Source organism: Aegilops tauschii, chromosome 5 (genome assembly GCF_002575655.3).
Source record: "Aegilops tauschii subsp. strangulata cultivar AL8/78 chromosome 5, Aet v6.0, whole genome shotgun sequence".
In the NCBI taxonomy this organism is placed as follows: domain Eukaryota; kingdom Viridiplantae; phylum Streptophyta; class Magnoliopsida; order Poales; family Poaceae; genus Aegilops; species Aegilops tauschii.
In genome coordinates, this window is record NC_053039.3 from 440,300,732 (window position 1) to 440,314,928 (window position 14,197).

The 14,197-nt window shown below is 51.2% G+C and overlaps 2 protein-coding genes across 2 annotated transcripts; one reads left to right on the forward strand and one right to left on the reverse strand.

Moving 5' to 3' along the window:
• The first annotated feature begins 206 nt into the window (after positions 1 to 206).
• On the forward strand, positions 207 to 4,246 carry LOC109780663 (receptor-like protein kinase FERONIA). Its single transcript, XM_020339240.4, has 2 exons — positions 207 to 437; positions 1,191 to 4,246. The coding sequence occupies exon 2, from the start codon at positions 1,353 to 1,355 to the stop codon at positions 4,002 to 4,004; it is 2,652 nt and encodes an 883-aa protein (XP_020194829.1). The 5' UTR covers positions 207 to 437; positions 1,191 to 1,352; the 3' UTR covers positions 4,005 to 4,246.
• Positions 4,247 to 9,909: 5,663 nt separating this feature from the next.
• Positions 9,910 to 13,613, reverse strand: LOC109780664 (3-dehydroquinate synthase, chloroplastic). The gene is made up of 8 exons (XM_020339242.4): positions 13,155 to 13,613; positions 12,924 to 13,074; positions 12,677 to 12,844; positions 12,369 to 12,595; positions 11,393 to 11,516; positions 10,638 to 10,700; positions 10,400 to 10,543; positions 9,910 to 10,285 (listed from the first exon to the last, which is right to left on the reverse strand). Exons 1-8 carry the CDS (start codon positions 13,475 to 13,477, stop codon positions 10,154 to 10,156), a joined length of 1,332 nt encoding a protein of 443 aa, XP_020194831.1. The 5' UTR covers positions 13,478 to 13,613; the 3' UTR covers positions 9,910 to 10,153.
• Between the last annotated feature and the right edge of the window lie 584 nt (positions 13,614 to 14,197).

Sequence of the window (14,197 nt, forward strand, 5' to 3'; positions counted from 1 at the left end):
GGGAATTTGCTCCCGTGCACTCATATTGGGCAACACGAAATTACTGGATGGAGCCTGCAAGAGTAGGGTTGGGAAAGAAACGGAGTGTACTTACATCATCAAAAATCGATTAGACCAATAACATTAGCGATTTTGATGTTTCGAATCTAAAGAACCGCTGAATAGATTTTGTACGAGTAGAGGTACTTGTATGTAAAACCCCAGTAGCACGAGTACAATATTTAGTGCTAATGTACCCGAGTACCACGCGAACAATCCCCCCGAAAAGAAAGCACTGAGCCAGCGCGTGCTCCATTTCTCGCTACTTTTGCCCACCAAACGCGGCGTGAACCGCCGCCGCCGGGGCCATCTTCACCTCCCCCGCGGCCCCGATCTCTCCTCCCACTCCCAGTTCCCACACGGGTGAGCTCGGCCTTCCTTCCTTCCTTCATGCTCAGGTAACCATGCCTCCTCCTCCTCCTCCTCCTCGGTCGTCTTTTTGATTCGGTTGGATGGGCTCTCCTATATGGTTCCATTATTGTGCCTGACGGGTTCCAGTAGTTGTAGTTTTGGCGCCAAATTCGGCAAATCAAGGGATTCGCCCCCTGATGTTTGTTTACTTCTTTCGTCAACGACCCGCCGGCCTGGTGATTTAGCTTTGCGTGCCAGCCATCTGGGCACCCTCTCCTGTCTTGGTGGTTTGGATTGTTAGTCTTAGAAGAGTATATGTGAGCTCCGGCCTAGCAACAAGAGCAGGCCGTCTTTTTTTTAGGGGAAATACCATTTCCGAGAAATAGAAGGTTAGTTGTCCACCGGTTTCTTTTCTTGATGTAGAATCATCCATCATTCAGGACTGTGCTCTATGTTTCTCTTCTGGTTCTTGGCGTGATGTTTCCATTCACAGATATGTACGAGTGCTAGCTACTTTTTCCCTGATGTTTTATTTTCTTAAAGTTTCTCTGTATGTATACAGTTGCTGCTGCTGCATCTCCCCTTATGATTGCTAAATTCTCTCAAAGTTCTTTTTTCTTATTTGAAGAAATTAAGAATACACAAGAGCTGAATTGAGAAATTATGATAGCTAAATTCTTGTCCTACAGCTTCCAACTTTTGATTAAACCAGCAACTTCAAATTGCTTGCAGTTACTACTAACTGTTTTTCAAATTCCGACGATTCATTCAGTTTACTGAATTATCAACTTTTTTTGCAGGGTTCCGTGGCTTTCTAGGTGTGCCTTCTTCACTGAACAAATAGTTCTAAGATCCTCCATTTTTGTGGACAGTGAAGAAAATCACAATGTTCTTGCATTATGCAGCTGCGCCTAGAGACTGACATCCTATAGCAAGTTGATTCTGGTACGCCAACCACCGCAATGGCGTTCCCAGCCCTACCAGTTACCCTCACATGCCTCATACTGTTATCTCTCTTGTCGCTTGCCATGGCGGCTGATAACAACTCCACTGGCCTCATCCTCGTAAATTGCGGTGCATCAGTGCAAGGCGACGATGATAGTGGCCGTACTTGGGACGGGGACACCGGCTCCAAGTTCGCGCCATCATTGAAAGGAGTTGCAGCCACTGCTCCAAACCAAGACCCTTCGCTCCCCTCCACGGTCCCTTTTATGACCGCACGCATCTTCACTTCAAACTACACATATTCCTTCTCTGTCAAACCAGGCCGCATGTTCTTGCGCCTCTACTTCTATCCGGTTGCTTATCCAAACTATGCCGTCTCAGATGCCTTCTTCAGTGTCACGACGCCGAAACTTGTCCTCTTAAATGACTTCAGTGCTTCGCAAACAGCTCAGGCGATCACTTCTGCCTTCCTTGTGCGTGAGTTCTCGGTGAATGTTTCTTCAGGATCCTCCTTGGACCTCACCTTCGCCCCATCTGCACATCGCAATGGTTCTTACGCATTTGTGAACGGCATTGAGATTGTGCCCACTCCTGACATCTTCACAGCACCTGACACAAGAAATGTCGGTGATAACACAGCCCCATTCTCATTCGACACTAGCTCGAGCCTCCAGACTATGTACCGGCTCAATGTCGGGGGCCAAGCCATTTCCCCGAAAGGTGACTTGGGGGGCTTCTACCGCTCATGGGCCAATGACGCCCCGTACATAGCTGGTGGCTCTGGGGTGACCTTCTCCAAAGATGATAATTTGACCATCACTTATACATCCAAAGTGCCGAAGTACACGGCGCCACCTGATGTCTATGGTACAGCTCGGTCGATGGGGCCAACTGCACAGATCAACCTCAACTACAACCTTACATGGATTTTACCGGTTGATGCGGGGTTCTTTTACCTCCTAAGGTTCCATTTCTGTGAGATTCAGTATCCTATTATCAAGATCAATCAGAGGTCCTTCTTCATCTACATCAACAACCAGACAGCTCAGGAGCAAATGGATGTCATCGTATGGAGCGGAGGAATCGGTAGAACAACATACACGGACTATGTTATCATGGCTGCTGGTTTCGGTCAGGTGGACATGTGGATTGCACTCCACCCTGATCTTTCAAGCAGACCAGAGTATTTTGATGCAATACTGAATGGTCTGGAGGTCTTCAAGCTACAGAATTACGGATCACCGAACAATCTTTCTGGGCTCAATCCTCCACTTCCACAAAAGCCAGCTGATGCCAGTCCCAGCGCGGCATCTGGCAAAATGAAATCGGTCGCGGCCATCATAGGTGGAGCTGTTGGTGGTTTCATAGTGCTACTGGCCGCGTGTTTTGGCGTTTGCATCATCTGCAAACGAAAGAACAAGAAGAAGAAGAAGACATCCAAGGATCCTGGTGGTAAATCTGAAGATGGTCACTGGACTCCTCTCACCGAGTACAGCGGATCACGATCAGCCATGTCGGGAAACACGGCCACCACTGGGTCGACACTGCCATCCAATCTCTGCCGCCACTTCACTTTCGCCGACCTTCAGACCGCCACCAAGAACTTCGACCAAGCCTTCCTGCTCGGCAAAGGTGGGTTCGGGAACGTGTACCTCGGGGAGATCGACAGCGGCACCAAGGTGGCGATCAAGCGGTGCAACCCGATGTCGGAGCAGGGCGTCCATGAGTTCCAGACGGAGATCGAGATGCTGTCCAAGCTCCGGCACCGGCACCTCGTGTCCCTCATCGGCTACTGCGAGGACAAGAGCGAGATGATCCTGGTGTACGACTACATGGCCCACGGCACGCTCCGGGAGCACCTCTACAACACCAAGAACCCGCCGCTGTCGTGGAAGCAGCGGCTGGAGATCTGCATCGGCGCCGCCCGGGGCCTCTACTACCTGCACACCGGCGTGAAGCACACCATCATCCACCGCGACGTCAAGACCACCAACATCCTGTTGGACGACAAGTGGGTCGCCAAGGTCTCCGACTTCGGGCTGTCCAAGACGGGCCCCAACATGGACGCCACCCACGTCAGCACCGTCGTCAAGGGCAGCTTCGGGTACCTCGACCCGGAGTACTTCCGCCGGCAGCAGCTCTCGGAGAAGTCCGACGTCTACTCCTTCGGCGTCGTGCTCTTCGAGGTGCTCTGCGCGCGCCCCGCGCTGAGCCCCACGCTGCCCAAGGAGCAGATCAGCCTGGCCGACTGGGCGCTGCGCTGCCAGAAGCAGGGCGTGCTCGGCCAGGTCATCGACCCGGTGCTCCAGGGGAAGATCGCGCCCCAGTGCTTCCTCAAGTTCACGGACACCGCGGAGAAATGCGTGGCCGACCGCAGCGTCGACAGGCCGTCCATGGGCGACGTCCTCTGGAACCTCGAGTTCGCGCTCCAGCTGCAGGAGAGCGAGGAGGACACCGGCAGCCTCACGGAGGGGACGCTGTCGTCGTCCGGCGCGTCGCCCCTCGTCATGACCAGGCTGCAGTCGGACGAGCCGTCGACGGACGCAAGCACCACCACGACGTCCACGACCACGATGAGCATGACGGGGCGGAGCATCGCGAGCATGGACTCGGACGGGCTGACCCCGAGCGCCGTTTTCTCGCAGATCATGCATCCGGATGGCAGGTGAAGTTGGACTGTGACGGTCCCTCTGCGGATTCATGGACAACATTCTTGGTCCACATTCATGTTGCAGGTGCTAGTAATTACTGTAGTAATTAGACTGCTTATTATAGTATGATGATACACACCTTATGGTAATTCAGGTACGGAGTCACTTATTAGGACTCTGTATGTATTGTATGTACCGGACATCAACGTCATTGTAACTGTATAGATGTCGCCGAGGCAGTGGAGCTGCGCTTCTTATTACTACTTGCTGGTCAGTCTGAATTTTGTGAATGCAAGCAAGACATCCGCTTTTCATGTCCTTCTGTGATCACCGAAAGAAAAATGCCTCTCTGTGTTCTGAACTACTCCAATATACATTGTACAGATCTTGCAATAAAACTACATTCGTAAGGGCCTGTAGCTCAACATAATTTTGTTGGATTTCATTCATAGAATCTCCCCTAGAGCCCCCTTCTTGTCGGCGCCGCACACAACTAGAACATGCGCATTCTCCTTGCACCTGAACCACAACAACGTACGAGTGCGTACTAAGCAGAAGTACAGAAAATGTAAGCTGAATCGTCAACACAACCTATGATCGTTCTAATTTCAGCAATAATTTTCTTATTTGTGATGTCACGGGTGTCCAGAGGATTTGCGGGGTACACGACCAGGATCCATCTCTGTATCATTTTAACATGTCCCTGCTGCACAGTGCAGGCTGTACATGTACAGTGGTGCTTAACCGAGAGCAATCCAATCCAATCCAATCCAAACAAATTAAGAGACAAGAGGCTACGTGGTTCTTGGGCTAGTTTGGCACATCGATCGTCCTGAAACCGGGTGGAGCTTCGTTATGTCGGTGTAGTTAGACGGAAGTAGAGAGGACACTAGATATAGGATGGATTTTTGTTGTTTTGTTTTCGATTGCTAATAAATGTAATTTTTCCTAGTACTATTTATTTTTTCTGATTGACATATTGTGATCCACGGTTTTAATCAGCAAAATCATATTGCCCTTTTTGTCAAAAAGAAAACATACATAGAAAGTGAGGTCCGGTTACATACACATATACACACGATACTCCGATTTGGCAATGCATGACTCACAAATTCACGCCAGTGACCGAGGTGCTGTGACCGTAAACAAGTGTGTGTGTTGGCTTTTGTCGGATTGGTGTTTGTCTTAGAGCATCTCCAGCCGTTGGCCCTTTCAGGACGCATAAAAATCGCCCCCTGGGGGCGAGCCGGCGATACAATCGGCGCTGGGGCGGTTTTGCGTCCAGTCGTCGCCCCCAGGCGCCGAAATTGGCCCACTTTTCAGCCCCATTTCGGCGAATAAAGGGCCCATATGAGCGAGAATAAGCCCATATTCGGCGTGGTTCGCCGTGTCTCGGCGTTCAGTTATCAACATAAATTTTTTCTTATCACATATTTCATCACAGAAAAATCAAATACTTCAACAAAATAGTACAACAACAAATAGTTCAATACAAATTATATAGTTCAACAAATAAAAACTCATATTTCATCACACGTCGCGCCCGACGTCCCCCTTGAGCCTCCATAGGTGCTCAATCAGATCTTTCTACGTTGATGATGCACCTGTGGGTCTCGGATCTCCTGACGCATACTGAGATAGGCAGTCCAGGTTGCCGGTAGCTGATGATCAACTTCGGGTAGAGGACCCTGCCTGTAGTATGGTTCAGTGTTAAACATTGGGTCTTCTTGCTCGCTCTCGATGATCATGTTGTGCAAGATGACACAGCAAGTCATAATCTCCCACATTTGATCTTTGGACCAGGTCTGAGCGGGGTACCGGACAACGGCAAATCAAAATTGGAGCACACCAAATGCCCGCTTGACATCCTTCCTGCAAGCCTCCTGAATCTTCGCAAACCAGGCGTTCTTGCCTCCTGGCACAGGGTTTGAGATCGTCTTCACAAATGTCGACCATCTCGGATAGATGCCATCAGCTAGATAGTACCCCTTGTTGTAGTGCCGCCCATTGATCTCGAAGTTCACCGGAGGAGAATGACCTTCAACAAGCTTCGCAAAGACAAGAGAGCACCGCAGCACGTTGATGTCATTGTGAGTTCCTGGCGTACCAAAGAAGGAGTGCCAAATCCAGAGGTCCTGTGTGGCCACCGCCTTTGGCGCCTTTGTACATCCCCTGCCAAGCAAATGGGCAATTCTTCCATTTCCAATGCATGCAGTCGATGCTTCCAAGCATCCCAGGAAATCCTCTTACTGCATTCTGTGCTAGGATCCGAGCAGTGTCTTCCGCATTGGGTGTTCTCAAGTATTGCGGTCCAAACACTGCCACCACTGCCCGACAAAACTTGTAGAAACACTCTATGCTGGTGGACTCGGCCATGCGCCCATAGTCGTAGAGTGAATCACCGGGAGCTCCGTATGCAAGCATCCTCATCGCTGTCGTGCACTTCTGGATGGAGGTGAATCCAAGGGCGCCGGTGCAATCCATCTTGCACTTGAAGTAGTTGTCGAACTCCCGGATGGAATTCACAATCCTGAGGAAGAGCTTTCGGCTCATCCGATAACGGCGCCGAAATGTTTTCTCGCTGTGAAATGGAGCATCGACGAAGTAGTCGGAGTAGAGCATGCAGTAGCCTTCGAGACGATGCCGGTTCTTTGCTTTCACCCGCCCCGGCGCCGAGCCACCTCGCCGCGGCTTTTCATTGCTCGCCAGCAGCTGGGCGAGGGCGGCGAGCACCATGAGATGCTCTTCTTCCTGGACGTCGGCCTCGGCTTCCTCCTCCAGCAGCGCGGCGAGCGCTTCCTCGTCATCCGAGTCTATCGCCGAACACCTTGCGCCCGGTGGGCGTGTACCCGCCGCTAAACTGCCCCTCCGCGGCCGGAAACGCCCAGCTGCTGTTGGAGGGGCTGCCGCGGCGAAGCTCTGCTATTTTTCCGGCAGGGAATGGCTACCTAGCGGTGAAGGGCGGCGGGCGGCGCCGGGATATAGCTAGTGGCGGCCGAGGGCGCGGGGGGTGGGAGGCGAGTCGGGGAAGAAAACCTTGACTTTTCCCCTGACGGTGTGGGCCAGCCGCGCTTTTCCCTTGCGCCGGAGCCCCCAATTGCCCCCCAGTGCGCCGGGTTCGGCCTGTGACCGCCGGGCGGAAAAAGGGCCGAACCGGCGATTTTCGGCGTCCTGCGGGCGCGACTGGGGCGTTTTTTTGGCGCCGGCGCCGAAAAAGTGGCCTGGGGGGCCTGTTGGGGGCGCGGCTGGAGATACTCTTACTCCCGCCGTCTAGGTGTGTAAGTCACCTTACGAAAACCAAATAATCCCAAAATAATTAGGCACGGTACATTAACTTCCTCCTCGTTTCTTGTTTTGTGACATATCAACCAATAAGAAATATGGGCTGTGCATACTTTCAATGACTTAAAACTACCAAACATGACATGGAGTGGTTAATTTATTGCATGCAATGCTATTAACTAGCAAAAGAACATTAACTTCTCTCGTCTTCCCCTCTGCCTTTGTCGCGATACCCAACCTAAGATGGCTTACACACGGAGTAGTAATTTCATGAATCGGGAGCATGAGATCCTTTGATCGAGAAACACGACCTCGATCGGGTCCCGATGCCGGAGCCGAGGCAGGCGACCGTCCAAAACATAAACACGACCATCGCCAACTCCGCCTCCATAGTCCATACAAGCAAGCACCCCCTCCGAACCACGGTGCACGCCCGTACCGTACGCACGCACGGCGCGCGGAGGCGTGACCAGCCGGAGTCGCGCGCATGCGGCAACCCAGCGGCATACAGGGAGGATGCGCCGCCGCATACGCCGGAGTGCGCGTGCCGAACGACCAGGGTTCGCCAGCGCCCAACCCGCGTAACGCACGCCGCACACCCCTCCGTCGGCACAGAGCCGTGAATGGCCGGCGAGGCACCGCGCACGGTGGCCGCAGGAGACGACTTTCCACGTGCCGACTCGCCGGGCGACTTTCCACGATCCCACGGCCAGCGCCGCGCGGCCGGCGGCCAGCCCCGCCCCGCACGCATCGGGCCGATCGCGAATCTCCTCCCCTAGTAGTCCGCCTTGTCGGCAGCGCACGCGACCTCCCATATGCGGCGCGTCCCCCAACGGAAAACAAATCATTCTGCCCGGTCTCCGCTCGCCGCCCGAGCGTAGCGAGCCGAGGAAAGGCGACGGAAGCTGCGAGCACGGCAAGCACGGGGGCACGAACGCACGGTACGTTAACGTACTACGTACGCGCTCCCACCCACCCCCACCACCGCAAGTGTCCGTTGGGAGGAGAGGAGAGGAGCGGGTGGTACCGTACCGGCCGACCGCTGCCTGCCGCCGCGGCCCTATATAATGGCAGGGGCGCCGGGCCACGGCCACAACGGATACCTTACCATTATCTTCTTCCCTTCCCTTGGCTCACCAGCTCTGCTCGTCTTTTCTTTCTTCTCCGGCTCACCTTTCGGCCTTTCTCTTTTCTTTTTCAAGTTTAGCCATCTTACCAGGGCCGCTAGCTGCTGTGCATCTCGATCTGTTTTAGTCGATCCAGATCTGCATCCGAGCAAGCAAGCTTCTCCATTTTTCTTTTGCTTTTGATACACACATACATACATTCTACATCTCTCCGCCTGTTTTTGTTGGGTGGAGCTTGATTTCCTTTGCATTCTAGTTTAGTTCTTCAGCTCTCGACGTTTACTCGAAATAACCAGCCGACTCCGCTCAGATCAGCCGCTTGTTTCGGCGCCAGATTTGCAAAGACTGACTCACAGATGGAGTGTGGTTTGAAATCCCTGAGCAGCAGCTCCTCCCCCGCAGCATCGCCTTCTCTGATGATGGCCTGCAGGCCGTTCCCGCAGCCGCCGCTCCTGCCCCTGCCCGCGCACCTCCAGGCCTCGCCGCAGCAGCACCGGCCTGGCCGCGAGGTCGACCTGCGCGCCAACAAGAGCCCCAAGAAGCCGGCGAGCGGGGCGGCATCGGCGCCCATCGTGGTAGCGGCGCCGCCCATGTCGGCGTGGGCGTCGATGGACTCGATGTACTCGGTGTCGCCGCCGCCGAGCAGCGTCCCGATGCCGACGTCGCTGCTGCTGGCCGCCGGCGCCGGGCGGAAGAAGATGCCAACCCCGTGCGCCGTGGAGGTGGCAGGCGGGGGCGTGGACGTCGGCGCCACCGACGAGCTCCGCCGCCTGCTCCGGCTCTAGCCACCGCTGCTGTTGCTGTGTGATTGGCCGATGGCAAGGCGAGGGAGCTGCGGATGGATGTAGCCCGTTCATGGATCGTGGGTAGCTTTTTTTACCGTGCCCGCCCGAGACAGAATCCTGACGAGGCTGCTCCTCCAAGCTGTAACAACGATGTACTGATGCAGTATTACCACTACTACTAATGTTGATTTCTTTTCAGTTCCTTGAGTAGTTGTGTTGTGTGCCTGGGTTACGATCTCCATGCGTGATGCGTCAGAAGTTTATACGCCTTCAGTTCGTGTGCTTGTGTTGCAACGCAGAAATTACGTCCAGATTTCGGGGTATGAACTTGAGAAGGAACAGTTCTTTTCTTTTTGAACCTGATTAATGAGAATGAACAGTTCGATTCATAGGATCCGGGTAAAACTGACGCATTATTTGGACGCCAGGCCACCAATCGTGTCCCCCGAGTACACTGCACCGGGAGATTCCTTTCCCTTGTTTACGGCACATGATATCTCCTCGAGATCAAACAATCGCGCTGCAGCAACTCCGAATCTCAACCACAGCAGAATATGCCCTCAAAGATACGCCATGTGCACCATCTACCACTTGTTTAGAAAAACTAAGCTGTCCCGAGTACAGTACACAAGTCACAAAACAGCGATGGCTTTGCAGGTTTATTGCTGAGGTAAAACGGAAACAAAAACTCTCGTCAGCAGAGGAGCAGCAGCGACGCAAGGGAGACAATGAAGTGGAATGAATTCTGTTATTCAAAATGAGTGATCACAATTCACAATTACTGAGGCATGATGCCCTACAATGAATTTCTAATACCACGACCTGGAACCAACCCCTTACCGCATTCCATTATTCTCGCCAAAACGAAATGAAAAAATAAAGGTAGCACACAATGCACTCTCACTCTCTCTGTCTGGTATGATATTACAGCCTACTAGTATACAGAAGTGCTGGATCTCCAGCTTGACAACGATCAGTTGTCGCAGAACGCACGGAGGGTTTCGTCCAGTGCTTTCCTGTCGTACTCACCGGTGAAAACGCAGCCTCCCAGAGGTCCTTTCAGAAGGATGAGCCTCAGCAATCCGTCCGCGACCTTCTTGTCGACCTGATGCGCCATGCAAGGAATCAATCATTAAGGCTGTTTTTCATCAATGCTAAAAAGGAACAACTGAGATGTCCAAGCATATCAGCCTGCTTCTGCCAATATTAAGGTACTTACAGCCATGATGTTTTTGAACTTCTCCACCGTCATGCCCTTTGGTGGTGTCACGGGAAGCTTGGCTTGATCTAGTATGTCAAATGTCCGTTTCTTGATGGACTCGTCTATCCACCCCAGGCGGTAAGACATGTCAGCTGCCATAACCTATCGTAGTGCCAACACGGAAACAGAAGACGACGATAAGGAAACCAGATAAAGTCATGATTAAGAGGTGTATCAAATATTCAACTGGTCTTACCGTTCCAGCAGCAACGGCTTCCCCATGGAGCCATTCTCCATAGCCAAGCCCTGTTTCTATAGCCTGGCAATTAAATAAAACGATTAATGATCAGTGAGTAACATGGATGCTTCACAAAACAGAAGGATGCCATCAAATTCCGAAAAAAAATGGTCAGTTCAGGTTGCTTATTTCCTGGTAGAGAGGTACCCAAATAGTTAAGACATGTAATAGCTGGTGGGATGGTGCATCTTAAAAACAAATCCAGGATTTCAGTTTTCAGAAACAAATGCCACATACCACAAATATACCATTAACTAAGAAAATTATAATTTTAGTCTGCAGAGTCAACGTACCATATAGTCATATAGACAAAGAAGATACTGTGGTAAACTAGCATAGAAAATATCATCAATAAGCACAACTTTGTTTCAGGTGTTATTCACTACAGGTTTATAGCAATTTCTCTAGATAAAAAGATAATGCTACCCCACTCAACAAAAAAATGAGTTACAGATCACAATGAAAAGTATTTGACGACTTAAAAGCAAACAAATACTATTCTTTTCTGGTTTATTTTTTATTTTAGCAAGCAACAAAAATGAGTACATGAGTCATCCCCATCAAATGCTTCAACCAAGTAGGTAGTAGCAACAAAAATAAAGCAAACTTCTTACTGGATTGGCAACTCATCCAATTATGTTTACATGAACCATCATAATGCAAGACAGATAGAATTAACATAAGAAACAACAATGGTCGGAGATATCACGTACATGACCAAATGTATGACCCAGGTTTAGTGTTGCTCGAAGACCACTTTCCTTCTCATCCTGAGCAACAACTTCAGCTTTGTTTTCACATGATCTCTTTATAGCGTAGGTCAGGGCACTTGGTTCTCTACAAACATACAATTTGAATTAAGACATCACCGATGCATGCAAAATAGTAGTGAGAGAAAGCTATTCCGTTATTTCAACAAATAAAGGTCAGCAGTAGCATGAATAGTAGAAGAATGGAATGGTTATATGGCTCTATGTAAATCCACCCATGAGAACAGGACCGCAAAGCAAGCCATGGAGAGTTAAGAATGACATGTACATCAAATAACATTTATAGCTGTGAAACATGGTATGTTTTGTCGCTCTGTTCTGTCAAACTAAGCAGTATGGAATTTCAGACAATGCAATTCAGAAAATAAAATAAAAATCTGAATTAAATCGTGCTATTCATATGACTACTGTACTTAACAATTAAGCATTTTGACAAATGTAAACAGAAAACAGATCATGATTCAAACAATCAGGGAGATGAGAACTTCTATTCGATGCAAAGGGGGCACTCAATTTCTAACAGAAACCATAGTATTTGTTTACGGAAACAAACAGGAAACATCATCATGATCAAACAGCAGATCACCGAATAATTAAACAAAAGGATTTCTGTTCAGGCCCTAAGGCTGACATACACCATGAAACGACAGTGTTGACAGCATATATGCTCCAAATATTTCAAAAATGGGAATGGAAGTGAAACTTAAACAGTTATACTGCTATGAGCTAAAGAACCAGAAACAAGATTAGACTGCACATCTACTTATAATCCACAACTCTTAAACCTTGATGGGCAGCGCACTACAGCAACCACATATCTAATGAAATTGTACGTCTTTACCTCACAGATACCTCATCAAATCAAAGTAAAATTGGTGGTATTTAACGCCTAACATCAATTTCAAAACTTGCTCAGTACCTCGCTAATATTGCTGCCATATTCTTCTCTTGCCACTCAAAGAAGGGTGCATCTCTTATGAGACCATACTTCACCACCTCAGCGACACCTGAAGCCAGCTCTCTGTCAGGCAATGTATTCAATGTCTCTGTGTCAATGAGTACACACTGCGGCTGGTAGAATGCGCCAATTAAGTTCTTTCCCAGTGGATGGTTAATCCCAGTCTTCCCTCCAACAGAAGAATCCACCTAAAGCAATTCATCCAGCTCCACATTAGCACCAAATCAAATGTCTTAAAAACCCTAGTAAATTCAAATCAAGCTTAGAACCTGGGCCATCAGAGTTGTGGGTATTTGTATGAAATTGACACCACGGAGGAATGCAGCAGCCGCAAACCCACACATGTCCCCAATGACGCCGCCACCTAGCGCAACGAATGTGCATCTCCGGTCCAGCCGGGACTCCACCGCCTTGTCGAAAACCTTCATCAGCGTGTCCTGCAAATCCCAACAAGTTAACAACATCTAGATGATGAAACAAACTGAATCACGAGTAAACGCTGAATCCCACACGCACCATGTCCTTGTACTTCTCGCCGTCGGGCAGGATCACGCTCTCGACCGACACATTAGGGTTTTGGTGCGTGAGCGCCCAGGTCACCTTCTCCAAGTAGAGCGGCGCGACGGTGGTGTTGGTCACCACGAGAACCCTCTTCCCGATCACATGCCTGCGCGGATTAGATATCAGGGCCACCGAACGGGCAAACGGAGCAGCCACTCGAGCTAAAACCCTGCTGAATTCGAGTACCTCTGCAGCAGGTCGGGCTCGTCGAGGAGGCCGGGGCCGATGTAGATCGGGTAGCTCCGGTCGCCGAGGTCGACGTCGACCACCGTGGAGACCCTGGACACCGCCGGCGGCTCCATCGCGGGAGCGGCGCTGGCGACGACGCGGCTCCGGAGGGCCCTCGCGGGGGAGGCGCGGAGCGGGGTGAAGGATGTGCGAGAGGAGGAGGGGATGGAGGCGGCGGCCGCGGCCGCGGCAGAAGCTGCGCGGGGGCGGCGGACGGAGATGGCTGCTCGGGAACTGGAGGATGCAGCGGCGGCAAGCAGGGAGGAGGCGGCGGCCGCCATGGGGGTCGTTTGGTCGCGAGACGGCGGCGGCGGCGGCGGTGGTTGTGTCCGGTAACTCCCGATGTGGCGGGGATTTGAGGCGGGAGGGGTGGGGTAGGTGGGGGTGGGAGCCCGCGAAGAGTTTGAGGGTCGATCCGCACCGTCGGATGGAGGGATTGGATGGCGGAGATGGATGCTCGGTTGGTGGATGGGTTCACGACCTTACGTGCGCGGGTTGGTTGGTGGAGATGCGGGCTCGCGGGATGGCGGCTTCGAGTCTAGCTGAAAGTGGGGTCGGTTGGTCGATCAGCGATGAAAATTTCATTTGTTTATATTTTGATTTTTTGAACCAATATACCTTTAGTGGGCATGACGAATTTCTCATATGAAAAACGTGCTGCACATCTTCTTGCCGACTCATTCTTCCCACCCTATATATGCAATTTGCTTCCTCTCTCTCACCGTTTTTTTTTTGAAATGCTAACGCCACACATGTGGGCGTTTGCATCTCGCCCACACGCGTGGATCCACGTCCGTTTGTGGTTGCACGAATCTTGGCATGTTTGTGGTGCCACGTAGGACTGGGTTGGTGTGTGGGCATTCATCCGGTCGCCCACACGTCCGTTTTCACCACACGAAGGGATCGATGTGTGGACGTTTAGCAGTTCGTCCACACGTCAGTTTTCACTCACGCACAGGGGCTGGTGTGTGGCCATTTATCAGTTCGCCCACACGTCCGTC

What these genes read in the sequence shown, in the direction of transcription:
- LOC109780664 (XM_020339242.4), bottom strand. Translation starts at nt 13,477, where the DNA reads ATGGCGGCCGCCGCCTCCTCCCTGCTTGCCGCCGCTGCATCCTCCAGT. An exon ending in GCGAGAAGTACAAGGACATG is followed by an intron (nt 12,845 to 12,923) that starts GTGCGTGTGGGA and finishes TGGGATTTGCAG; the next exon opens with GACACGCTGATGAAGGTTTT. An exon ending in AGTTCAAAAACATCATGGCT is followed by an intron (nt 10,286 to 10,399) that starts GTAAGTACCTTA and finishes ATGGCGCATCAG; the next exon opens with GTCGACAAGAAGGTCGCGGA.
- LOC109780663 (XM_020339240.4), top strand. Translation starts at nt 1,353, where the DNA reads ATGGCGTTCCCAGCCCTACCAGTTACCCTCACATGCCTCATACTGTTA.